The sequence below is a fragment of the Bubalus kerabau genome, chromosome 5 (assembly GCF_029407905.1).
Source record: "Bubalus kerabau isolate K-KA32 ecotype Philippines breed swamp buffalo chromosome 5, PCC_UOA_SB_1v2, whole genome shotgun sequence".
In the NCBI taxonomy this organism is placed as follows: domain Eukaryota; kingdom Metazoa; phylum Chordata; class Mammalia; order Artiodactyla; family Bovidae; genus Bubalus; species Bubalus kerabau.
In genome coordinates, this window is record NC_073628.1 from 100,844,557 (window position 1) to 100,870,633 (window position 26,077).

Consider the following 26,077-nt stretch of genomic DNA (forward strand, 5'->3'; position numbering starts at 1 on the left):
CGAGCAGGGCTGTCTGCCTCACCCAGCAGTAGGGGTAGCTGGCGGGTACCGTGTCTGGCATGATATAGGTACTCAGTCAACAGAAACTACTGGATTGAATCCAATGAAGAAGAAAGTAAAAGTGTTAGTCGCTCAGTCCTGTCCGACTCTTTATGACTCCATAGACTGTAACCCGCCAGGCACCTCTGTCCATGGAATTCTCCAGGCAAGAATACTGGAGTGGGGTGCCATTCCCTTCTCCAAGGGATCTTCCCAACCCAGGGATCGAACCTGGGTCCTCCTCATTACACGCAGATTACCATCTGAGCCATTAAGGAGGACTGAAAAAGGAAGAAGGGCCCAAAATGGGAAGCCCCTCCCCTTGTGAGATTCAAAACCCACCTATGCTCACATGGCAGTTTCCCAGGTGCAAAGGACCCACCTGCCTCCTGTCCCTGGAAGGACCACTGGGCTTCATCACTGGTCTAGCTCAGAGCAAAGGCAGGAGAAATGCCACTGACAAGTGGGACTTGTCTTGCCAGAGAAGCCTTCCTTTGGGACTGTTTACAAATCCTGCCCAGGGTAGACAATCCACAGCAGAGAACTTCCATGAACACCAGAATGAATGAGTTCATCCCCACGAGTAACTGAGAACAACCCCAATTCACACTGAATGGGGTACCTTCTTTCACCTAGCAGCAATGAGAGGCACAGAAGAAACGGTCATTCTCAGTGCTAATGGAGGCCAGTTGGCACAACCATTTGGAAGCAATTTGGCCATATCCAGTAAGATTGAGGGGCTTCCCAGGTGGCACTGGGCACCTGCCTGGCAATGCAGGAGATGCAAGAGAGGCAGGTTCGATCCCTGGGTCAGGAAGATCCCCTAGAGGAGGAAATGGCAACCCACTCTGGTATTCTTGCCTGGAAAAATCCCATGGACAGAGGAGCCTGGTGGGCTACAGTCCATGGGGTTGCAAAGACTCAGACATGACTGAGCAACTGAGTAAGACTGAAAATTCTCAGACCCTACACCCAGCAATGCCAAGTCTTGCACAAGCAGGCAAGGATCATAACATTGACCCAAACATCATAATGTTGGAAAACTGGAAAGAATCCAAAGTCCACCCACCAAGGAGGGTCTCAAATGCTCCTAAGCTGAATACTCTAGAACAGTTCAAAGGGATGAGGGACTCTCAGAATCACATGGCTAAATGAGAAAGGTAAGCCAGGAAACACTATGGAAGTTAAGACACACAGTCCCACCCAACTGTAACACCTTAGCTTACAGGAAGCTTCTTCCCACCCAGGAAACTTCTCTGATTATCCCAGGCCACTCTGAACCCTCCGGACATGCCTCTTTAAAGCTCAGCCTTCCATACTGCTCAGAACTGTTAGTGACTTTTAGGTATGTACATGGCTACCTCCTCAATTTGAAGGCGAGTTCTTGGAACACAGAACACTGCTCCTATTTTCTCAGTAGACACCACAGGGCCCTCCCTGCACAGGATAGGGCCACAGGTAGGCGTTTGCTGATCAACTCAATGGGACAGCTCCCCAGACTCATTGGGATCAGCCACCGCATCTCATTGGGTGAGAGCCTCACTCTCACTGTGGGGTCTCACTGGGGGGCCTCACTCTCCAAGAACCTGAAAACACACCCCTTGTGATGCTGCCAAGGCTCCTCCAAGCCTGCCTCCCGTTACTACCTCCCCACTGCCACTCATGCCTGGAAAGTCATGGAAACCCGCCACCACCTTGTCCATCCATCCCCTTCCTCAGTGGTCTGAGGGTCCAATCCACCTCCCCGCCACGTCTACACATTAGCCTGCAGGTAAGGGAGCCACAAATAACTCCAAACATAAATGTGGCCTAAAAATACCCATAAATCATTCTGATTCCATCCAGTGACGATTCTAATTTACAACACGCAGGAAGAAAATGAACACTGGGGCTTTTTTTTCCCCTGAGCTTTGGCTGCTGCCAAGCCAGAATCCCACCCCACTGTTATTAACACTTAACAACCAGAAATTCCAGAGTTACAAGGCATGGAGATGAAATCTACCAGATGCCTGTGGGCACAGGGGCTGAGGGCCATGGTTTGGGTGTGAATTCCCACAGCCTGGGTGGCCCTTAATTAGGGGCTCCACCCACACTTGTCACTTTCTACCTATCCCTTCATCAGGGGAGATCAGAGCAAAGTCCCGCCTTCCTCTGGTCCCCTAACAATGGCTAATCTGTTTGCACAATCACCAGCCACAGTCCAGGAGTTGGGTCTGGAGCAGCCTGTTGAGGCAATCTGCATTTGAATGTTCTCTGCAGTCACTTCTTTCTGGGCTGTGCAAGCAATGAACCCAGGAGAACAGAGGGAACTGGGGTTTCTCCCACCCCAGCTTTTTCTTTGTTCATCACCATAAAGCATTGTTATTAGGTGTTTTTAAAAAAATGCAAAAGCATAAAACAAAAGTATCTCTCTCTGTGGGGCAATATAATAAAAGCCATTGGATGCTATTTTTAACAGCCATAAAAGCACATGATTAATATAGAAGAAGTCGTAATGACAAAGTGCGTCACAAAGAGCATCAGCGTGGAGGGTGAGCCGTTGAACTCGAGTGGGTCCCCGCCATCAATCCTGATACACTGGAGGACCCAAAGTGCCAGTGGACTCTGGGAGGCCCCTTTCTGGCCACTGTGAAATCCCAGGTGGATCGCAGCCAGCTTCTGGTCCTGGTCCAAGACAGAAGCTGCCAGACTCCTGGGGAAGATCCTTTACGAGGATCAGCAAGAAAAGCACAGAAGTGGGTGCTCTCACTAACTTGCAGGCCAAGACGCACCACGATCCAAGTTCTCTCTCTCCTGCTATGACACGTGGCTCGGCCCCTCAAACAACGGAAAAGAGGAACCAGGGGACTGTCTCCGTGGCTCCCTAAGGGTGAGAACATGCGGGGTCAGGATGATACCAAGGAAACCAGACCATACCCTGTCTTCCCGCAGGCCCCAAACTGAAGTTGGCACAACATTCCAAGATGTTCTCTGCAGCGCCCAGCTCTGCCCCAGCCCTGCAACACACCTTGTTAGCCCATCTAATGATCTTCAACATCTGCAAGCTCCCTGAGGCTGCAACACCCAGAGGGAAACAGAAGGGTCTGTCAGTAAAGGGAGGGAAGACAGGTTCTGGTTGGGGGCCACCGGTTCCCAGGGGTCACGCTCAACTGAGCACCACCTGGAGAGGAAGATGCCACACACAGCTCCCCATTCCCTCACAAACTCTCAAGGTGGCTCCTTGGGATCTGCAGGAACCTTGCAGATCCCAATGTATATGCCAAGGACTCTCAAGAATCAGAAACACTCTAGTTAAATCTGATTTCATGGAAATCGTAAATGGAGACTATTAGGGTAAGAAGGTAGGAAAAAAGAGAAACAACAAACGGGGTCTTGGCAAACAAAAATGCCTTTGAACAAGAGGGGGCTGGCATCAAATGACCACAGAGCAATTCCATCCTCTTGCAGCCCGGAATTGACATTCATGGAACAAGAGAGCTTTTCTGTTCTTTACCTCCACTCCCTGGACTTTCAGTTTCATGTGGTCCTCTCTGGTCGTTTTGCCGTCTTTCCTCTTTTTCCAGCAATACCCATCTTTCCTGTATTTCACTTTCTTCCTGTTGTAGAGGATCATGGAGCCATTCTGGGGTCTGGAAACAACAAATGGTTAAGTTACCAAGAGAACCAAGCAAGAAAAAAAATTTATGAAGAAAGATATCATAGACCAGTAAAAGTCTCTACAGAAAAGCAATATTCCACATTTGCTGGAACATAATTTTTCACCTTTTATTGCAGCTCCCTGGATTAACCGTGTTTTACAGCCAGCCAAAATTTGCTTGTGGATTTGGTACCTAATGAATTAAATGTGTCAATGATAGGCTTAAAAAACATCCCCTTAGTAATATTCACCGTCTAATCAGGATATACGATGTGGGGGCCTGAGCTCTGCCCTGAAAAGCAGGAAAAAAGAGAGAAAGCGAAAAAAGCCGGGGGTGTTGTCGCAGCCTGCAATATCTTATCTCTTGTGGAAAGATTTTCTGCACATCTTTTAATCCATCACCCTACATTAGGAAATAAATAAGTTTAACGCAGACACTAGATGACTATGTTAAACACAGACCAGTGGAAGAACTAGACGCCGAGGCCAGATGCTCTGATTCATTGCCTGCATTTAGATTCCTGCTGGATGGGGAAGAGCCCTACAGCACTTCTTCCCAAGCAAGCTAAGTACCTGATTTTTTCCCATTTGGGCTTCAGCTGTCAAAGGGCTCAGTACCGCCAGGTAATCTGTCTATTCTGTCCACGATCATAGTAAGTTAGAAAAATAGTTACCCACATGCTCACGCTAAGAGCAGGAGGGCTATTCTCTGTGCCCTTTAAAAAGAACAAAGAGAATTTTCCTGAAAGACCTCAAGTGTCAACCACAGAGAGCAAAAGATGTTTACACTCATCCTCATAGCCAAGAAGAAAGTGAAAGTGTTAGTCACTCAGTCATGTCCCTCCAGGCTCCTCTGCCCATGGGATTTCCCAGGCAAGAATACTGGAATGAGTTGCCATTTTTTTTCTCCAGGGGATCTTCCCAACCCAGGGTTCGAACCCAGGTCTCCTGCATTGTAAGCAGATTCTTTACCATCTGAGCCACCAGGGAAGCCCCTCATAGCCATTGCCTTGACATATTTTGGTTTGGGGACATCAAGGAAACAAAGAACTAAACTCTCCTGGCAGCTGAGGGCAGGTGTTGTGGCAAACCTTCCAGAATAAAGTTCCAGTAGCTGTAGCCTGGAACATCCTTCAAGGAAGATGCCTCTGAGAGCTACAGCACACGGTACACCCACCCTGGTCAGCTCAGTGCCCTCTCCACCTGAAGGCTCCACACAGGGAAAGGAAAGCCCAGTGATCTGAGCACCCAGGGACCACAGAGGTCTTCTAGCTCCCTCCTAGCCAGTGTGAGACAGCTCCTGACACAAACAGGGCAAAGCAAGGGCTTTCCTCTTTTTTTAATTTAATTTAAGTTTTAATCCTTAGCTGCAAGACATGGCATGCTGGATCTTAGTTCCTTGACCAAGGATCGAACCCACACCCCCTGCAGTGAAAGCATGGAGACTTAACCACTGGACTGCCAGGGAAGTCTTTTTTTTTTAATCAGTATGTTTTTTATTGAAGTATAGTTGATTTGCAATGTTGTGCTAACTTCTGCTGCACAGCAAAATGATTTAAGTATACATACATATACCCTGATGCTAGGAAAGATTGAAGGCTAAAGGAGAAGAGGGTGGCAGAGGATGAGTTGGTCAGATAGCATCACCAACTCAACAGCCATGAATCTGAGCAAACTCCAGGAGACAGTGAAGGACAGGAAAGCTTGGTGTGCTGTAGTCCATGGGGTTGCAGAATTGGACAGAACTTAGCGACTGGACAACATATATGTATGTATATATATCCATATATAAACACACGTACATCTTGGGGGGCTTCCATGGTGACTCAATGGGTAAAGAATCACCTGCAATGCAGGAGATGCAAGAGATGCAGGAAGATCCCTGGAGGAGGGCATGGTAACCCACTCCAGTATCCCTGCCTGGAGAATCCCATGGACAGAGGAGCCTGGTGGGCTACAATCCACGGGGTGTCACAGAGTCAGACGCGACTGAACATGCATGCATACATTTTTAAAAATACTCTTTGCCATTATGGTTTATCATAGGATATTGAATATAGTTTCCTGTGTTATATAGTAAGATATTGTTTATTCACTCTCTATATAAGCTTACATCTGCTAACTCCAACCTCACACTCCATCCCTCCCCCAACCCCCTCCCCCTTGGCAGCCACCAGTCTGTTCTCTGTGCCCAGGATTCTGTTTCTGTTTCATAGATTCCTTCTGATGCAAGCTGGCTGCTGTTTCTATGCTGCAGTAGAGGTGAGAAAGTAGGCAACCAGGCTTCCCTGGGGCCCAGGGCAAAAGCCTCCATCCCATTCTTTTCTTTTCTTTTGAACTATGGGCCATTTCACAATTGGGCACAGACCACTGACTATTGATCTCTTACTATTCCATTGTCTGTAGGGAAGAAAAAAATCACTCTAGGGTGACAGCAGCTAATTGTAGTTCCCACCCAGCCGGGCGGTATCGTTCAACGGCCAGGTGATGACTAACCAGCAATTCCATTGGAAATTACAGACTTTCAGCAGTGACTCCCAGCACTTCATTGTTTGCCGATCACCGTGCAATTGGTTTGTGTCAGTGTTGGTTTCCTCCCTGAAGTCTGCACCGACTAAAACAATCTGGAAACAGCTCGGCACGCTTGTCACAACCTGTCAGCTGATGATATCTGTCTTGCTCTTACCAGTCTGTATTGAAAACCTTACAGTTCTCTTTCATTTCTGAATGGCAGGAAAGCTGGAATCCCGGCCCCACTGTGCCAGGCCCTTTCCACTGCAGCCCTGTTCTCATATTCAGAGAGCCAGCTCCCTAAAAGACCCATTAGAAGGACCCCGAAGTCCAACAGCTGCACTTACCCACTTCCCAAGGACTAAGCAAAGAAGACATCCCATGAAATAGATGGGTGCTGCTTGTCTTGTCCCCTCCAAAGAAGAACAAAGACACCCACAAGAGTGTTTCAGGGATACCCTCCATCCCAGAAAACTCATCCACTGGAGAAGACATGACATTAATCCTAGCAGCTTCTCGTGAGCTAAGACAGGATTTGTGATTTGTTCTGTCCTCTTGGTCTTCCTAAACATGGTCAATGACCCTCTGCAGTGTCTTCAGGCCAACTGTCCCCAGATCATAAATGGTATGACCCAGAGAGAGCAGGCATCCGCAGATACCATCACATCCACAGTCAGAACCACAATAGCACCCACTGAGGAAATCTGCCTTCTGGTGACCCGCCCTTTGCTTTCTGGAAGGGCGAGGGGCCCTGTCATCCAACACTTCTGGCAGGACATAATCCCACAGGGAACCTAAGTGTCCAACTTAAATGGCCTTAATAAATGGAATCATCATTTTAACTCGCAATAATGAGCAACCTAATAGTGTTTAATCCACCACTCTGATTTTATTAGAACTTGCTCTGCTCTGCGTGATGGGGAAGGTCCCTCCGCCCACAGTTCACAGGTCCTGAGGACAGAGAGGGAAAGCCAGAGGGCTGCAGCATGGCTCATGTGCCCCCCACCCCCACTGCAAAGAGAGTGGGGCTTCCCTGCCTCCCAGAGAACACTCAGGAGTAAAAGAGAGCGGGGGGAAGATCCAAGGAAGGGGTGGAGGCTGGGGCACCACTCTGGGGGGAAGGAGAGGTGGGCTAGACCCCATGAGAGGGGTCCCATCAAGGGAGAACTTTAGTAAGTTTCATTTCTGCCTAAAAGGGAGCACCCACGCGAGAAGAGCAAAGAAATGGGAATGGATTTGAGGACAGAGGGTGATGCAACTGCAAGGAAGCTGCATGGAAAAGTCGATCCATTTTGTCTTTTATGTTACCAGCTCCCCGTGAGCACCAGCTCTAGGGGGAGCACGCCATGTGTGGTCTAGGTTTGCTTCTATTTCTACATCTACAACTACATCTGTGCTCAAGTCACTCAGCCATGTCCGACTCTTTGCAACCCTGTGGACCGTAGCCCACCAGGCTCTACCTTCCATGGAATTTTCCAGGCAAGAATACTGGAGTCGGTAGCCATTATACCTGCATCTGTATCCATGTCTATAGCCCCATCTGTCTGTCCATCCCTGTCTACATCTATACCTATATCTATGTCTACACCTATGTCTGTATTTGAATCTATGTCTACGTCTGTATCTGTATCTACATATACTTCTTTATCTATGTCATTTTTTTCATCCTCATGGCAACCCTATGAAGTAGCTACTATCACCATCCCCAACATAAAGTTGAGGAAATCAACTCTTTCTAGCCAGAAGGTGACCGAGCAGGAGTCCCTTGGAATCACTGTGACTCCAGAGCTTCCTCTGAGGCATAGACTGAGGGGCCAGTCCAGGTTTGAATCCTAGTTCTGCCCTACTGGCTGGGGGGAACCCTGATGCCCTGAAAGCACCCCTCATCCAGCAGATGAGGACTTGGGGTTTTCCTTCCAGGCTTCCTCACTTACTGTTTGGGTGGAATAATATGGAAGCCATCCAGACCTCCTTGTAAGCTCCAGTCACCCACAGTGGTGACTTGCAGGGGAAGGGTACCTTTATTTGGTATGCCTCCCCTTCCTCTCTCACATGCAGACTCCTCCTCCAGTGTTTCCTGGGACCACCTCTCAAATAAACTGCCTGTACTGAAATCCTCATCTCAGGAGCCCCAGCTGAGAGAAACTGAACTAACAGTGACAGTATAAGAGAGTCTGGGAAAAACAATCCAAGTCCTCCGTGGCAGCAGGGAGGGGAACATTAAAGGAAGAAAGGTGAGCATCCAGGAGCTTCATTCTCACCAGGGAGGTTTCTAGGTAAGAAATCTTTCAATCGGATAAACCTATCTAAAGGGCAGTAACAGAGCTGCAGACACAGAGAACAAACTTGTGGACACAGTGGGGGAGAAAGAAAGTGGGATGATTTGAGAGAGTAGACCTGAAACATATGTATTACTGTATGTAAAGTAGATGGCCAGTGGGAACTGGCTGTGTGATCCAGGGAACACAAAGGCAGTGCTCTGTGACCACCTAGAGGGCTGGGAGGTGGGAGGGAGGTTTAAGAGGGAGGGGACATATGTATACCTATGGCTGATTCATGTTGCTGTATGGCAGAAACCATCCCAATACCATAAAGTAATTATTCTCTAATTAAAAATAAAACTAAATTAAGAAAGAAACATTTTAATCTAAGAAACTAATAGTTAGCAAAGCCAATAATGCTCTGTGCAATATAGCAAAAAGATTATGAGATCAATGGAAAGACTATTGCAGATCATCAAAGTAAAGAAGTAGGTGTAAAATTAAGATACATAATCAGTAAAATAGATATGTGCTTATATAATAGCTTATATGTGTGTGTGTCATATACACGTACCCACATGTGTGCACACACACAAATAAGACAGAAGGAATGTCGGAAGTCTCCATTAATTGAGAGAAAAAGAAAATTAAATACCTAGGCATACATTTAATAAGAAATTCCCAAAACCTAAGGAGAAAAACTATAAATATCAAAAATACACAAAAGTAGTTTTCAATAAATGAAGAGTAACATGTTCTTGGTTAGGAAGCGTGAGGATCATAAAAATGTCAATCTTCCCAAAGTTAATTTATCAATGTAATGTAATGGAAACAAGAATCCCAACAGAGTACTTTTTCTGTGTCTAGAAAAATGTATTATCAAATTCATCAGGAGGGGAAAGAAACACCAAAGAGAGCCAGAAAAACTTCAATAAGGAGGACTGAGGTATAGAGGCCCATCCTAACAGCTATTAACACATTCTGTAAAGCCTCTATATTTTAAAAAGTATGGAATCATCATACAAATAAATAGCCAAGAGAACAGAATAGAAACTCCAGAAATAGTCTCACTTATACACGCAAATTTAGTATATAATAAAGGAGGCATCTCAAGTCAGTGCGCAAGGGAGACTGACTTTTAAATAAGTGATGTTGGCATGTGGCGGAGAAGGCAATGGCACCCCACTGCAGTACTCTGGCCTGGAAAATCCCTTGGACGGAGGAGCCTGGTAGGCTGCAGTCTGTGGGGTTGCTAAGAGTTGGACACGACTGAGCAATTTCACTTTCACTTTTCACTTTCATGCATTGGAGAAGGAAATGGCAACCCACTCCAGTGTTCTTGCCTGGAGAATCCCAGGGACGGGGAAGCCTGGTGGGCTGCCGTCTATGGGGTCGCACAGAGTCGGACACGACTGAAGCGACTTAGCAGCAGCAGCAGCAGTTGGCATGTGGAAAAAGAGAAAACTGAATGGATCCTTCACACCTTACAGTGGCATAAATTCCAAATGGACTAGAGATTTAAATGCAATACTTTATTTTTGGGGGCTCCAAAATCACTGCAGATGGTAACTGCAGCCATGAAATTAAAAGACGCTTACTCCTTGGAAGGAAAGTTATGACCAACCTAGATAGCATATTCAAAAGCAGAGACATTACTTTGCAACAAAGGTTAGTCTAGTCAAGGCTATGGTTTTTACTGTGGTCATGTGTGGATGTGAGAGTTGGACTGTGAAGAAGGCTGAGCGCCGAAGAATTGATGCTTTTGAACTGTGGTGTTGGAGAAGACTCTTGAGAGTCCCTTGGACTGCAAGGAGATCCAACCAGTCCATTCTGAAGGAGATCAGCCCTGGGATTTCTTTGGAAGGAATGATGCTAAAGCTGAAACTCCAGTACTTTGGCCACCTCATGCAAAGAGTTGACTCATTGGAAAAGACCCTGATGCTGGGAGGGATTGGGGGCAAGAGGAGAAGGGACGACAGAGGATGAAATGGCTGGATGGCATCACTGACTCGATGGACGTGAGTCTGGGTGAACTCCGGGAGTTGGTGATGGACAGGGAGGCCTGGCATGCTGCGATTCATGGGGTTGCAAAGAGTCAGACAGGACTGAGCGACTGAACTGAACTGAACTGAACTGAACTCTAGAAGAAAATGCAGGTGAATTTCTCTAACCTGAAAGTGGAGAAAACTTTCCTAAACATGATTTTTAAAAATCTAGTAACAATGTGTGAAAGGTATATCTGATCACATAAAAATAAAGCTGCCAGACTGTTTTCCAAAGCAATTGCTTTGGAATTTTTTTACAATTTTACATTCCCATGAGAAAAATATGAGAGTTCCAAAGTCTCCCCACCCTCCCCAACAGTTGGCATTGTCTGTCTTTTGGATTATAGCCATCCTAGTGGGTGTGTGGTAAGGTTTTAATTTGCATTTCCCTAATGACTAATGATGTTGAGCATCTTTTCATGTCCTTATTAGCAATTCATGTAATTTCTTTGATAAAATGTCTATTTGAATCCTTTGCCCATTTTTAATTTAGTTGTTTGTCTTCTTCTTTTTGAGTTGTAAGGGTTATTTACATAAAATCTGGTTACAAGTCCTTCATCAGATTTGTGATTTGCAAATATTTTCTCCCAATCTATGATTCTTCTTTTTAAAAATTGTTTCTTTTAAGGAGCAAAGGGTTTCAATTTTGATGGAGTCCAACTTATCAATTCTTTCTTGTATGAATCATGCTTTTAATGTCATGGGGTTTCCCTGGTGGCTCAGACAGTGAAGAATCTGCCTGCAATACAAGAGACCTGGGTTCGATCCCTGGGTCGGGAAGATCCCCTGGAGAAGGGAATGGCAACCCAGTCCAGTATTCTTGCCTGAGAAGTCCCAAGGACAGAGGAGACTGGCAGGCTACAGTCCTTGGGGTCACAAAGAGTCAGACATGACTGAGCAACGAACATTTTCACTTTAGTGTCATACCTAAGGATGTTTTGCCTAACGCAAGGTTGCATTTTCTTCTAAGAGTTTTATACTTTTACCTCTTACATTAAAGTCAATGATGTGTTTGAGTTCATTTTTGTGTATGGTGTGAGGTAAAGGTCTAAACTGGTTTTGGGCACATGCATATTCAATTGTCCAGTACCATTTGTTTTTTTTTTTTAAAGGACTCTCTTTTCCCCCACTGAATTGCTTTTGTACCTTTGTTGAAAATAAATTGACCATAAACATAAGGTTTTATTTCTGGACTTCATATTCTACTCTACTTTTTATCTTTATGTCAATACTGTAATGTCTTGATTGTTGCAACTTTATAGTAAGTTTTAAAGTCAGGATATAGTCCTCAAACTTTGTTCTTATTTCTCAAAATTGTTTTGGCTGTTCTAGGTCCTTAATATTTCTGTATACATTTTAAGATTAGTTTTTTTCTTTCCATTTTGTCAATGAAAAGAAATCTTGAAATATATACAGAAATACAACAAACCTAGAATAGCTAAAATTTTTTTGAAAAATAAGAACAAAGTTGGAGGACTTATAGTAAAAAATATTTCCAAATTATATGACCAATGAAGGGTTAATATCCAGCATATAGAAATAGCTCATACAACTCAACATCAAAAAATCAAAAAACCCAATTTAAAAATGGGCAGATGACCCGAACAGACATTTTCCAAAGGAGAAATGCAGATGGGCAATGGGCACATGAAAAGATCTCAATATCACTAATCATAAGGAAAATGCAAATCAAAACCACAGTGAGATAGCACATCTCACCAGTAAGAATGATCATCATCAAAAAGAACACAAATAACAAACAGTGGTGAGGATGTGGAGAAAAGGGAACCCTTGTGTACTCTTGGTGGGAATGCAAATTGATGCATCCACCATGGAAAACAGTATGGAGATTTCTCAAAACACTGAAAATAGAACTGCTGTATGACCCAGCAATTCCACTCCTGGGTATATAACTGATAGAAAACAAAAATACAAACTCAGAAAGATACATGAACCCCAATGTTCGTAGCAGTATTATTTATAATAGTCAAGATGTGGAAACAACCCAAGTGCCCATCACAGGTGGATAGATTAAAAAGATGTTGACTCATATATATGTCAGTCACAAAAAGAATGAAATTTTGCCATTTGCAGGAACATGCATGGACTTGAAAAGCATTACACTAAGTGAAATGTTAGACAAAGACAAATACTGTATGATATCACTTATACATCAAATCTAGAAAATACAACAAACTACTGAATACAATAAAAAAGAAGCAGACTCACAGATACAGAGAACTACTTTTAGTGGTTACCAGTGGGAAGAGGGAAGGGGCAAAAGGCAATATAGGGGTAAGGAATTAAAGATTCAAACCATTATGTATAAAACAAGCCATAGGGATATACTGTATAACACATGGAATATAGCAAATATTTTATAATAATTTCAAATGGAGTATAACTTTTAAAAGTTCTTAATCACTATATTAAACATCTGTAATTATATACTATTATATACATTTATGGAGAAGGCAGTGGTGACCCACTCCAGTACTCTTGCCTGGAAAATCCCATGGATGGACGAGCCTGGAAGGCTGCAGTCCATGGGGTTGCTAAGAGTCAGACATGACTGAGAAACTTCACTTTCACTTTTCACTTTCATGCACTGGAGAAGGAAATGGTAACCCACTCCAGTGTTCTTGCCTGGAGAATCCCAGGGACTGGGGAGCCTGGTGGGCTGCCGTCTATGGGGTCTCACAGAGTCAGACACGACTGAAGTGACTTAGCAGCAGCAGCAGCATATACATTTATACATTATATATTATCATATATTAGCTATACTTCAATTTTTAAAAAAACATTCATTTGACATTTTCTGCAACAACAACAAACAAGCCCACAGGGATTTTTATAGGGGTTGCATTCAATCTTGAAATCAGTTTGGAAATAACTGCCATTTCACAATATTGACTGCTCTAATTGCTTCCAATCACAGAACATAGACTGTCTTCCACTTATGTAATCTTTAATGTCTCTGTAAGACTTTGTAGTACAGGTTTTACACTTTGTAAATTAATCTAAGTGCTTTATTCTTTTTGATGCTATTGTGAATGGAATTGCTTTCTTAATTTCATTTTTGGATTGTTCATTTTATTGTATAGAAATACAATTGATTTTTGTATGTTGATCTTGTATCCAATGACCTTGCTAAACTCATGTATTAGTGCTAGGAACTTTTTTGTAGATTCCTGTAGATATTCTACATATATAATAAAGTCATTTGTGAATAAATATTGTTCCGCTCTTCTTTTCTATTCTAGATAGCTTCAATTCATTTTTCTTGCCTTATTGCACTGGCTAGAACCTCCAGTAGAATGCTAAATAGAAGTGATAAGAATAAACACTCTTGTTTTATTCCTCATCTTAGAGGGAAAATATTAAGGACTCAAGAACCAACTTGAAGAGGCTCCCAGTAACCAAAGACGGGACAATATGAACATCAATAATAGTAGTAACTGCAATGGATTAAAACCTCTTCAGTTCAGTTCAGTTTAGTCGTTCAGTCATGTCCGACTTTTTGCGACCCCATGAATCACAGCACGCCAAGCCTCCCTATTCATCACCAACTCCCCGAGTTCACCCAAACTCATGTGCATGGAGTCAGTGATGCCATCCAGCCATCTCATCCTCGGTCGTCCCCTTCTCCTCCTGGCCCCAATCCCTCCCAGCATCAGAGCCTTTTCCAATGAGTCAACTCTTCACATGAGGTGGCCAAAGTATTGGAGTTTCAGCCTCAGCATCAGTCCTTCCAATGAACACCCAGGACTGATCTCCTTTAGGATGGACGGTTGGATCTCCTGGCAGTCCAAGGGACTCTCAAGAGTCTTCTCCAACACCACACTTCAAAAGCATCAATTCTTTGGCACTCAGCTTTCTTCACAGTCCAACTCTCACATCTATATATGACCACTGGAAAAATCATAGCCTTGATTAGACGGAACTTTGTTGGCAAAGTAATGTCTCTGCTTTTCAATATGCTCTCTAGGTTGGTCATAACTTTTCTTCCAAGGAGTAAGCGTCTTTTAATTTCATGGCTGCAGTCACCATCTGCAGTGATTTGGGAGCCCCCAAAAAACAAATTCTGACACTGTTTCCACTGTTTCCCCATCTATTTCCCATGAAGTGATGGGACCAGATGCCATGATCTTAGTTTTCTGAATGTTGAGCTTTAAGCCAACTTTTTCACTCTCTTCTTTCACTTTCATCAAGAGGCTTTTGAGTTCCTCTTCACTTTCTGCCATAAGGGTGGTGTCATCTGCATATCTGAGGTTATTGATATTTCTCCGGGCAATCTTGAGTCCAGCTTGTGCTTCTTCCAGCCCAGTATTTCTCATGATGTACTCTGCATAAAAGTTAAATAAGCAGGGTGACAATATACAGCCTTGACGTACTCCTTTTCCTATTTGGAACCAGTCTGTTGTTCCATGTCCAGTTCTAACTGTTACTTCCTGACCTGCATATAGGTTTCTCAAGAAGCAGGTCAGGTGGTCTGGTATTCCCATCTCTTTCAGAATTTTCCACAGTTTATTGTGATCCACACAGTCAAAGGCTTTGGCATAGTCAAGAAAGCAGAAATAGATGTTTTTCAGGAGCTCTCTTGCTTTTTCCATGATCCAGCAGATGTTGGAAATTTGTCTCTGGTTCCTCTGCCTTTTCTAAAACCAGCTTGAACATCTGGAAGTTTACAGTTCATGTATTGCTGAAGCCTGGCTTGGAGAATTTTGAGCATTACTTTACTAGCGTGTGAGATGAGTGCAATTGTGCGGTAGTTTGAGCATTCTTTGGCATTGCCTTTCTTTGGGATTAGAATGAAAACTGACCTTTTCCAGTCCTGCAGCCACTGTTGAGTTTTCCAAATTTGCTGGCATATTGAGTGCAGCACTTTCACAGCATATTCTTTCAGGATTTGAAATAGCTCAACTGGAAATCCATCACCTCCACTAGCTTTGTTCATAGTGATGCTTCCTAAGGCCCACTTGACTTCACATTCCAGGATGTCTGGCTCTAGGTGAGTGATCACACCATCATGATTATCTGGGTTGTGAAGCTCTTTTTTGTACAGTTCTTCTGTGTATTCTTGCCACATCTTCTTAATATCTTCTGCTTCTGTTAGGTCCATACCATTTCTGTCCTTTATCGAGCCCATCTTTGCATGAAATGTTCCCTTGGTATCTCTAATTTTCTTGAAGAGATTTCTAGTCTTTCCCATTCTGTTGTATTCTTCTATTTCTTTGCATTGATTGCTGAGGAAGGCTTTCTTATCTCTCCTTGCTATTCTTTGGAACTCTGCATTCAAATGGGAATATCTTTCCTTTTCTCCTTTGCTTTTCACTTCTCTTCTTTTCACAGCTATGTAAGGCCTCCTCAGACAGCCATTTTGCTTTTTTGCATTTCTTTTCCATGGGGATGGTCTTGATCCCTGTCTCCTATACAATGTCACGAACTTCCATCCATAGTTCATCAGGTACTCTACCAGATCTAGTCCCTTAAATCTATTTCTCACTTCCACTGTATAATCATAAGGGATTCAATTTAGGTCATACCTGAATGATCTAGTGGTTTTCCCTACTTTCTTCAATTTAAGTCTGAGTTTGGCATAAGGAGTTCATGATCTGAGCCACAGTCAGCTCCCGGTCTTGTTTTTGCTGACTGTATAGGGCTTCTCCATCTTTGGCTGCAAAGAATATAATCAATCTGATTTTGGCGTTGACCATCTGGTGATGTCCATGTGTAGAGTCTTCTCTTGTGCTCTAAAACCTCTTAAATATATTTAAATCCACAAGCTCATATATGGTCTTAAAGCACACAAGCAAAAAACTGATTATTGGAGGATGCCAAGATTGCTGGGAGAAATACCAATAACCTCACATATGCAGATGACACCACCCTTATGGCAGAAAGTAACGAACTAAAGAGCTTCTTGATGAAAGTGAAAGAAGAGAGTGAAAAAGTTGGCTTAAAGCTCAACATTTAGAAAACTCAGATCATGGCATCTGGTCCCATCACTTCATGACAAATAGATGGAGAAACAGTGGAAACAGTGGCAGACTTTATTTTGGGGGGCTCCAAAATCACTGCAGATGGTGACTGCAGCCATGAAATAAAGAGACTCTTACTCCTGAGAAGAAAAGCTATGACCAACCTAGACAGCATATTAAAAAGCAGAGACATTACTTTGCCAACAAAGGTCCATCTTGTCAAGGCTATGGTTTTTCCAGTGGTCATGTATGGATGTGAGAGTTGGACTATAAAGAAAGCTGAGTGCCAGAGAATTGATGCTTTTGAACTGTGGTACTGGAGAAGACTCTTGCGAGTCCCTTGGACTGCCAGGATATCCAACCAGTCCATCCTAAAGGAAATCAATCCTGAATGTTCATTGGAAGGACTGATGCTGAAGCTGAAACTCCAATACTTTGGCCACCTGATGCAAAGAGCTGACTCATTTGAAAAGACCCTGATACTGGGAAAGATTGAGGGCAGGAGGAAGACAGGGGGATGGCAGAGGATGAGATGGCTGGATGGCATCACCAACTCGCTGGACATGAGTTTGAGTAAGTGCCAGGAGTTGGTGATGGACAGGGAAGCCTGGTGTGCTGCAGTCCATGGGATTACAAAGAGTCGGACACAACTGAGCTGAACTGAACCGAAAGGAAATCAACCCTGAATATTCATTGGAAGGATTGTTGCTGAAGCTGAAGCTCCAATACTTTGGCCACCTGACATGAAGCGCCAACTCATTGGAAAAGATCCTGGTTCTGGGAAAGATTGAAGGCAAAAGGGGAAGGAGGCAGCAGAGGATGAGATGGTTAGATAGCATCACCGATTTAATGGGCATGAATTTGAGCAAATTGTGAGAGATAGTGGAAGACAGAGGAGCCTGGTGTGCTACAGTCCATGGGGTTGCAAAGAGTCAGACCTAACTTAGTGATTGAACAACAACAACAATGAATTAATAGGTTATCAACAGTGATTGACATCACAAAAGAAAAGCAGATAGTGTGTGTCCCCGATGGAAGAACATTTTGCTGTATCAAAAAAAAAGAAGCTTGAAATTATTCTGATCTCCTAAACTAACTCCCATTTTATCAGCTCTATAGACGGCAGATAAATACAGTAAAAAGGACACCTTGGGAATATAGACAGCAAATTCCAGACTGTAGGAAACTCTATAGGACAAATGACCTGACTTCTTCAACAAATTCAATGACAAAAAGAGTAGAGTGGGGAAAGTGGGAACATATAGAGTAAAAGAGACAAAGAGAAATCAACCAGTCACAATGTATAAATCTTACTTGGATACTGAGTCAAACAAACTTTGAAAAAAAAGGATGGGGGTATTTTTGCAAAATTGGCATTTTGAACAATGATTGGATACTTAATGATGTTTAGAATTATTACTAATTTTCAGAGTGACAATTTTAGTGCAGAAGTATTTTTAAGGTGATCATGTACAAATACTAGAAAAGGAAATGGCAACCCACTCCAGTGTTCTTGCCTGGCAAATACCATGAACAAAGGAACCTGATGTGCTACAGTCCACAGGGTAGCAAAGAGTTGGCCACTACTGAGCAACTGAGCACATGCACATATACACCAGGGGTTCCCAGGTGGCTCAGTGATAAAGACTCCAACTGCATCTCTTGCAGGAGATGCAAGAGACGTGGGTTCGACCCCTGGGCCGAAAAGATCCCCTGGAGAAGAAAATGGCAACCCATCCAGTATTCTTGCCTGGAAAATCCCATGGACAGAGGAGCCTACCAGGCTGCAGTCCATGGAGTAGGGAAGAGTCATACATGACTGAGCATGCATATATATGTGTGTATATATGCACACACATGTATATATGTGTGTGTGTGTGTGTGTGTGTGTGTGTGTATACATCAGAGAAGGCAATGGCACCCCACTCCAGTACTCTTGCCTGGAAAATACCATGGACGAAGGAGCCTGGTAGGCTGCAGTCCATGGGGTCGCTAAGAGTCGAATACGACTGAGCGACTTCACTTTCACTTTTCACTTTCATGCATTGGAGAAGGAAATGGCAACCCACTCCAGTGTTCTTGCCTGGAGAATCCCAGGGATGGGGGAGCCTGGTGGGCTGCCGTTCATGGGGTTGCACAGAGTCGGACACGACTGAAGCGACTTAGCAGCAGCAGCAGCAAAGAGAGAGAGAGAGGTGCCTATATGTATTAGAAATATATACTGTAATATTCACTGACGAAATTATACAGTCTAAAGTGTGCTTCAAAATAATGTGCGTGGTGGGTTGTGTGTGTGGATGAGACAAGACTGGTTGTCTGCTGTCTCCCACAGTTGAAAGTAGGTGATAAGTATATGTAGTTGATTATACTAGTCTTTCCACATTTGCAGATATTTGAAATTTTCCATAATAAGAAGTTTTAAAAAAGAAGATGCTGGTGGAATTTAGAGCGAACCCTTGGTAACATCTTAAGTCTTGACTCATCTCCTGATGAGCTGTGTGACCTTGAACAAATTACTTGATCTCTCTGTCGAAGTAGACACAATATATACAAGTTCCCCAGCATGCTGCAGGCCACAGAATACATATTCTGCATGACTCTTGATGATAATAAACTTGGCTCCCTTTTGCAGGGTTCCCTGAAGGAATCTTGGGCTTCCCAGGTGGTGCTAGTGGTAAGGAACTCGCCTGCCAATGCAGGAGACATAAGAGACGAGGAGGGTTCAATCCCTGGATTGGGAAGATCCCCTGAAGGAGGGCGTGGCAACCCACTCCAGTATTCTTGTTTTTTTTTTAATCTTTTTTTTAAATTTTAATTGGAGGCTAATTACTTTACAACATTCCAGTAATCTTGACTGGAGAATCCCCATGGATGGAGGAACCTGGCAGGTGGCAGTCCATGGGTTTGCAAAGAGTCAGACATGACTGAGTGACTAAGCACCGCACACACAGCCAAAGTACTGGAGCTTCAGCTTCAGCATCATTCCTTCCAATGAGTGTTCAAGGTTGATTTCCTTTAAGATTGCCTGGTTTGATCTCCTTACTGTCCAAGGGACTCTCAAGAGTCTACTCCAGCATCCCAGTTCAAAAGCATCTATTCTTCTGTGCTCAGCTCTCACATCCATACATGACTGCTGGAAAGACCACAGCCTTGACTATACGAACAATGTCTGGGTGACTTCTAAAATAGTAAGCATCTCCAAAGAACTTCCCTTTGTCCAGCTGGAACCCAAGCCCTAGGCAGACTCTTCTGTTCTTGTCCTTGCCTTTGGTCACATCCCTCCCACAATGAGGCACATGGCAGGGACCTGCTACAGGAAAATGCTGTCCGTGCAGTTCTAATGGCCTCCCGGCCCTGACCCCAAATGTAAAACAGGCCCCTGTGACAAGGCACAAATGCAGTGTCCTGGAGCCACGGCTGCTACTTCTGAAACAGTGCTAAATCTCAGTTCTAGTGGGCAGTTAGGAAATGAGAAATGCCACCCCTAATTGCAGCTCACATATTTATGTACCCACACCTTTCTTCCTGATCTTCCCAACACAGAATGGCCTGATTTAAATGCACCATTACAAGTACACAGCCTGGTCCAAAATGTCAATAATAAGCATGGCAACAATTACTATGACAACAAGAGGCTCTGTTTATGGTGTGTCAGACACAGAGGAAAGCCCTTTACACCCATTTCTCAACCTAATCCCACAACCACTTTCATGGGTGGGTATTGTTACCCTCATTTTCCAGGTGAGAAGGTCTGAGGCACAGCGAAAGGAATAAACTTTCCCAAGGTCACACAGCTCATATGGGCAGAACCAGCGAGCCACCCACTGCACCCCTTCCCAGCATCTTGCTATGAATCCCCAGCACATCCCAGGGACCCTCTCTCCTTCTCTAGCAGCATTGAGCCAGGGCATTTTCAGAACCCCCGGGAGCCATTCAACGCTTCATACAAAGAAAGGATCATTTGAGCTTGATTTAAATTGTTCCTATAGTTCTTCCTTTTGTTGCAAGGGGAGGAAAGAAACCTGGAAAAGGAATGTCTCCCCTGCTTATCTCCCTCGCACACAAACCCAGTGAGAGTGGTAATTGATGGCGAGAGCATAGCAAGGTTGATGGGACGCCAAATGGAACCCCGAGACTCCACGGCGACAGCTCAAGTCTCACGGGAAGGGGCTGGCTTATTACCTTTCAGCCCACCCTCTTCTTCTGCCTTGTTTATAGGGTATTCACGATTTGGGGGACCAGGAGCAAGGGAGCGGGTGGGGAACAGCCTGTGTCCTCCCCGCCCCTGCCCCAGTCTGGCCACTCTGGGCTATTTATGGAACGATCAGGAAGAAAGGGCTGTCAGGTCCGGCCTGGGCTGCAATCTGCCAGATATGAAAACCAATTGCTTTTCATAATAAATTCCAGCTGGAGCCATAGAAATAATAAGGACGAGGAGAAGGTAACACCAATTTGCTTTATTTGATTAGCTCCGTCTTGGGCGGTCCAACCCTGGCTCCTTTTCATCAGAATAAGGGCAAATTGAAAATCGTAAAAGAGGCTTTCTTATCAGGGGACAAACAGCTGGGGAGATTCATATGCCTGAGAGCCCCCCGCGAGCCACGCCGGCATGGCTGCTGCGCCTGCCCGTGCTGGCTTAGATGAGTTGATCCCAGAAGTCACTCCCTCAGCCAGCGGGAGGGCCCCTTGGCATTGCTGTCAATTTCCTGAATAAAGGCAGAGGTGACCCCAGTGGGGGCATGGTCAGCCATGTGCAGGACCACGTGGAGGCCTGCCCTCTACGCTGCGCAGGGTCTCCCCCTGGCGGGTAGCCCGCAGACCCTCTTCTCCAGGGCCCACAGTCCTCCCGGAGGGCTGAAAGCAGAAGGTGGGCAGCTCAAGCTTCCAGAACTCAGAGGCAGAGCCAATGCCTTTCCCAAGGATGTCCACACGCAGGCTGCTAACCACAGAACTGCTCATTTCAATGGTGGCTGGAGGTCACAGAAAAGAAAGGGCTGCCCGGACTAGGGGACGGTCATGACTAGGAATCACTCCAGAGCAGGTCTGCAGGGACTCACTAAAGCTCCCAAGGCACTCGGCTTGAAATTCTCTTGTGACATTTGGTGATTTATTCAACTAATATTTACTGAGCAGCTATCATGGACCAGGCAGTTGTGGAAGGCCGATCTAGGTACTGGCAAGAATAGAGGGGTCCAAAGCCCCACCTTTGTAACGCTCAGGGGTCGGGGGGAAGAACATACGGGTGGAGGAGGAGCAAGAAACACTGGGGCTGCTGGAGCCCATGCTGGGGTGAGGGGAGGGACAGGTGGCACCAGTGAGCGCATCCTACGACAGCTGGCAGTGATGGGTGACAGCCACCCAGGGACACCTCTCCCAGAACACCTGAATAGAAGCCTAGAAGAAGGCAAGGGCTCACCTGGGGAAGCTCCCCAGGAAAGAGCTTTCTCATAAAGAAGATAATAAGATGGGGGCCCCATTGGTACTCCTGGGGCATGACTGGAGGGCAGGAGCAAGTGGTGGGGGCATGCAGGCAGAAGAAGAGCCCAGAGAGCAGGGTGGGCTGGGACGAGGGGTCCTGAGTGAGGGCGGATTTTGTCCTAAGCATGATGAAAGACACAGGTTACCCAGGTAACGACTGTGTTACCTGCCATAAAGGAGAAGTGAGGAGTCTGGGTTTTAAGGCAGGCATGACACGCATGTGAGCAACTTTCACTTTCACTTCACTTCACTGACACACAACACAGGGTGACATCAATGGCTACAGACACGTTGGTAAATTCGAGGAAGAAAAGTAGAGGGTACCGAAAAGAGTATACCAGGAGCGTCTCGGCTAGGTTGGGGCAGGGGGTTGTGCCCTCCAACCTGCAGCCCACCACTCCTCTAAGAATTCTGAACTTGACCTTCAGGCGATGGGAAGGTTTTAAAGCAGAGTGGGCTTCCCGGATGGCTCAGTGGTAAAGAATCTGCCTGCCAATGCAAGCTTCATGGGTTCCATCCCTGATCTGGGAGGATTCCCACGTGCTGGGGAGCAGCTAAGCCTGTGTGCCACAACTACTGAGCCTCTGCTCTAGAGCCCGAGAGCCACAACCACTGAGTCCACGTGATGCAACTCCTGAAGCCCGTGTGCCTAGAGCCTGTGCTCCACAGTAAGAGGAGCCACCGCAGTGAGAAGCCCAAGCATCTCAACTAGAGAGCAGCCCCTGCTCACAGCATCTAGACAAAAGCCCGATCAGCAACGAAGACCCAGCACAACCAAAAAATTTTTAAAAAGCCAAGAGTGGGGTGACTTTGGATGTGACATGTCTGCCTCACCCAGGCTGTCTTGTTCTTTTTTTTTTATTATTTTATTTTTAAACTTTACATAATTGTATTAGTTTTGCCAAATATCAAAATGAATCCGCCACAGGTATACATGTGTTCCCCATCCTGAACCCTCTGCCCTCCTCCCTCCCCATACCTCCTCCCCCAACATAAAATCTTGTAAACAACAAACACTCCATAAATGCTCAACGAGTGAGGTAATCAAGCAACTCAGTGGCTGTAACAAAGGAAATCCTCTCTCTTCTCTTGAAAATGGAACATGCAGAAAGCATCTCTTCCATTTAAAGTGTCTGGCCACTGAGGAAGCAAAGAGAAAAAGGTGAGAGAGAGAATGAATGGCCTCCCCATCTGAGGACTCAATATTATCCGGAAGAAAGCAGACCTTCCATTCCTGCCTCTGGCTGCAACCCAGGTTTGGGAGGTGAGCCTGGAGGAGCAAAAAAGGGCATCATCGTTCAAATGCCACCGGGTGTCTGGGTCAAGTTTGACCCCACCGACCTCTCATTTGGCCCTAAATAGAGCTGGGCACTTCCACAGACCCTTACTGTCATTTTCCAACACCGATATTTTATTAATAATCCAATGTAAATCTGAGAGAAAATTAATGTGTCAGCTCCTAGCAGGAAGGACCGAACATCTCAATGTGATGGTCTGTTAGAGTTGTCATTTATCATTAGCATGCAATTCAAAGCAAGCTTCCCACGTTCTGGCGGGAGCTTCCGAGACAATGAATCTCTGGGAATTAGCTTCTGGTCCAATTATTCCTGTTTCCCCGCTCCCCCCACCCCCCACCTACCTAAGAGATAAATTCTGTCTCAGTGGGAGGAAAAAAAAAAAGAAGAAGAAGAAGAAAAGGGGAAGGAGGGAGTTTGCTATTCTCCTTCCTGGTTGAAATCAATTTTTCTCAAGGAGACAAGGCAATATTCATTTTGTGAGAAGGGAATACAGCTGTACGCTAAAGACCAATAAATGGAGCCCTTCTGATGAAAACTTCCTCAAATCAAATGTAGGGGAACCTCTTAATGGGCTTTGTTCTTCTTTCCCATAATCCATAACTATTAAGAGAAAGATGGGGAGAGAGAAGACACTGCCAAGGGAGGAGCTTGTGTGAACAGCAGCCGGGGCCACCTTCCAGCTGACCCAAAGAAGTCACTGCAAACATTGGTCTCTCCATCCACTCAGCACACCTTTCCTGCGGCATCACTGTTGGCCCCGGGGGTGCAGCATGGCACAGACAGGCACGCTCTGGTCCTCAGGGAGCTTACAGTCTAGTGAGGAAATCCATCGGTAAAAAACAGGTAACAGAGAAGCGTATCAAGAAAATAACCCAGGATAGGAATTCTGTGCATTGAAATAGAACTGTTCTGCCTAGGAACTTTTTCTTTTCAACCTTTAGTGAGAAACAGAAAAATGCAATCTGGAGAAAATCAGGCTTCTGGTTCTAACCCGAATAGGGTAGTCAGATGGACGGCAGCTTCTGGAGGCAGACGTTGGCTCCTCCTGGCCGAGGTGACTGGAAGCCCTGCTCAGGCTGACCTCGCGGTCCCGCACAGGCACAGCCAGGCCTAGCGGGGGGGGGGGGGGGGGTGTGGGGGGGGTGCGGTCCCAGGGGCCCTTCCACTTTCAATGGAGCTCAGAGTCAACCACACTGTCTGCCCCAGCAGAGCAGTCAACCTCAGCCGGCAGGCCTGTGCAAAGGGCTGGGGGCTCTGGGTCAGTGAGAGATCCCTCCACCTGGGAGGTCTTCCACAGGCCCCCAACCATGAGGCTGGTGTCTCCCCACAATGCCGGACCCCTTCCACATCCTCCGCCAGCACCGTGTGCAGCCCCTTCATGATACCGGGCAGCTGAGCTGTCCCTGCTCCTGTAGCCTCGTGAGGGGACCCCGCTCCCTTTGTTTGAGCTCACAGGGTTCTCTCCTTCCACCCGCACCACCCACAAAGGCCTCTGCTCTTAGTCCCGCATTTCTCAGAGGAGGAAGCCACGTCTCAGTGACTCAGGGTCATGGAGCTGCCAAGTGGAGCCTGAACTCAGCTCCCTCCTGGGCTGTCTAATGTGGAGCAGGGTGGGGTGGGAGAGCAACCACTGCCTCCCCACCCCCATCTCAGGATTCCAGGACCCCACAGGCTTTGACTAGAAACCTCACAGCCCAGGTGCATCAGCTGAGTATGGCTGCACCCCTCTCTGCCTGATACGCCTTCCCCCACCACCACCCCCAGCCAGCCAGATGTCCTGTCTCTCCTGCCCGCCCTTCCTCTCCAGATGTGGCCTGGACAGCATCTGGCTTCTTCCCATCTTCAAACCACATCACAGGGCAAAGACACTGCCTGGGCAGGTCCCTAAGGGCCTGAACCAAGACTTCCTGCTCCACACAGGAGGGGCACTCTCATTCAGGGCACAGACTCAAATGTTCCCTGAGTTGGGAGCCCCCTTGCAGGTGGACAAATCTACCTTCTTTTGCATACAAGCACCTGGGGACCCAACGATGGCCCCTATTCTGCCCACCATGTCCCTCCTGGGTGCACGAGGGTACCTCCCACTCTGACTGCTGATGGCTCCCACTGGCAGTGGGCATGGAGCTGGGTCATTCTGAGCTCAGGAGGGGGGACTCTGGAGCAGAAAACATGTCATCTGCCCACAGCAGGACAGGCTCTGATGGCCTACACCCTCGGCTTTCAGGGAAGCCGTGGGCATGGTTCTCCTGCCTAGTTGGCCTGGTGCCCAGGGGCTGCAGAGGCACCCTGAAACCATTTCAGCTGCCCAGCGCCCGAGCCCAGAAGTGATGACCCTCTCTGCCTGACCCCTCACTGGGTCCCAGGCAGAAAAGCCGGAGTGATCACCTCCAAGGCCAGGAATTGCAGTCATCACCTCCATCATGACCTGAACAATGATTTTTTGTTTTTTTCCAACATAAGACAAAAACCCCTGCAAATGCAGCTGGATTAATAACAGAATCAGGGAAGTGGCCTTTGGTGCAGATGGAGGGGTGATGAGGTGGAGAGAGGCAGAGGGATGTTCCAGATGGCAGGAGACAACAGGAAGGAGCTTTCTCACAGGAAAGGGTCAGCCTGGGGAGGGCTGCAGGGAGGCGGGGGTGGTCCGGGGATGGGATGAGGCCCCAGGGGCATGGTGGGGTGCCAGGAGCCTTGGGGCCAGGGAAACGGGGCAGAGAGCACCGGGCCAGAGCTGGTGCTCACACCTCGGCCCCCTTGACTCGGCTGCGTGGGGGCCATGTTCCCCAGTGGCACTGACACTTGGGCCCTGAGGTTAAAGAACCCCAGG

The 26,077-nt window shown here is 46.1% G+C and overlaps 1 protein-coding gene across 1 annotated transcript in view; it reads right to left on the reverse strand.

Moving 5' to 3' along the window:
- The window catches only part of LOC129654283 (calmodulin-binding transcription activator 1), a 663,943-nt gene that overhangs the window by 487,790 nt on the left and 150,076 nt on the right, over window positions 1-26,077 (reverse strand). The window contains exon 3 of the mRNA XM_055583785.1: window positions 3,533-3,668. Within this exon, the coding sequence (XP_055439760.1) occupies window positions 3,533-3,668 (136 nt within the window). The remainder of the gene's footprint in view (window positions 1-3,532; window positions 3,669-26,077) is intronic.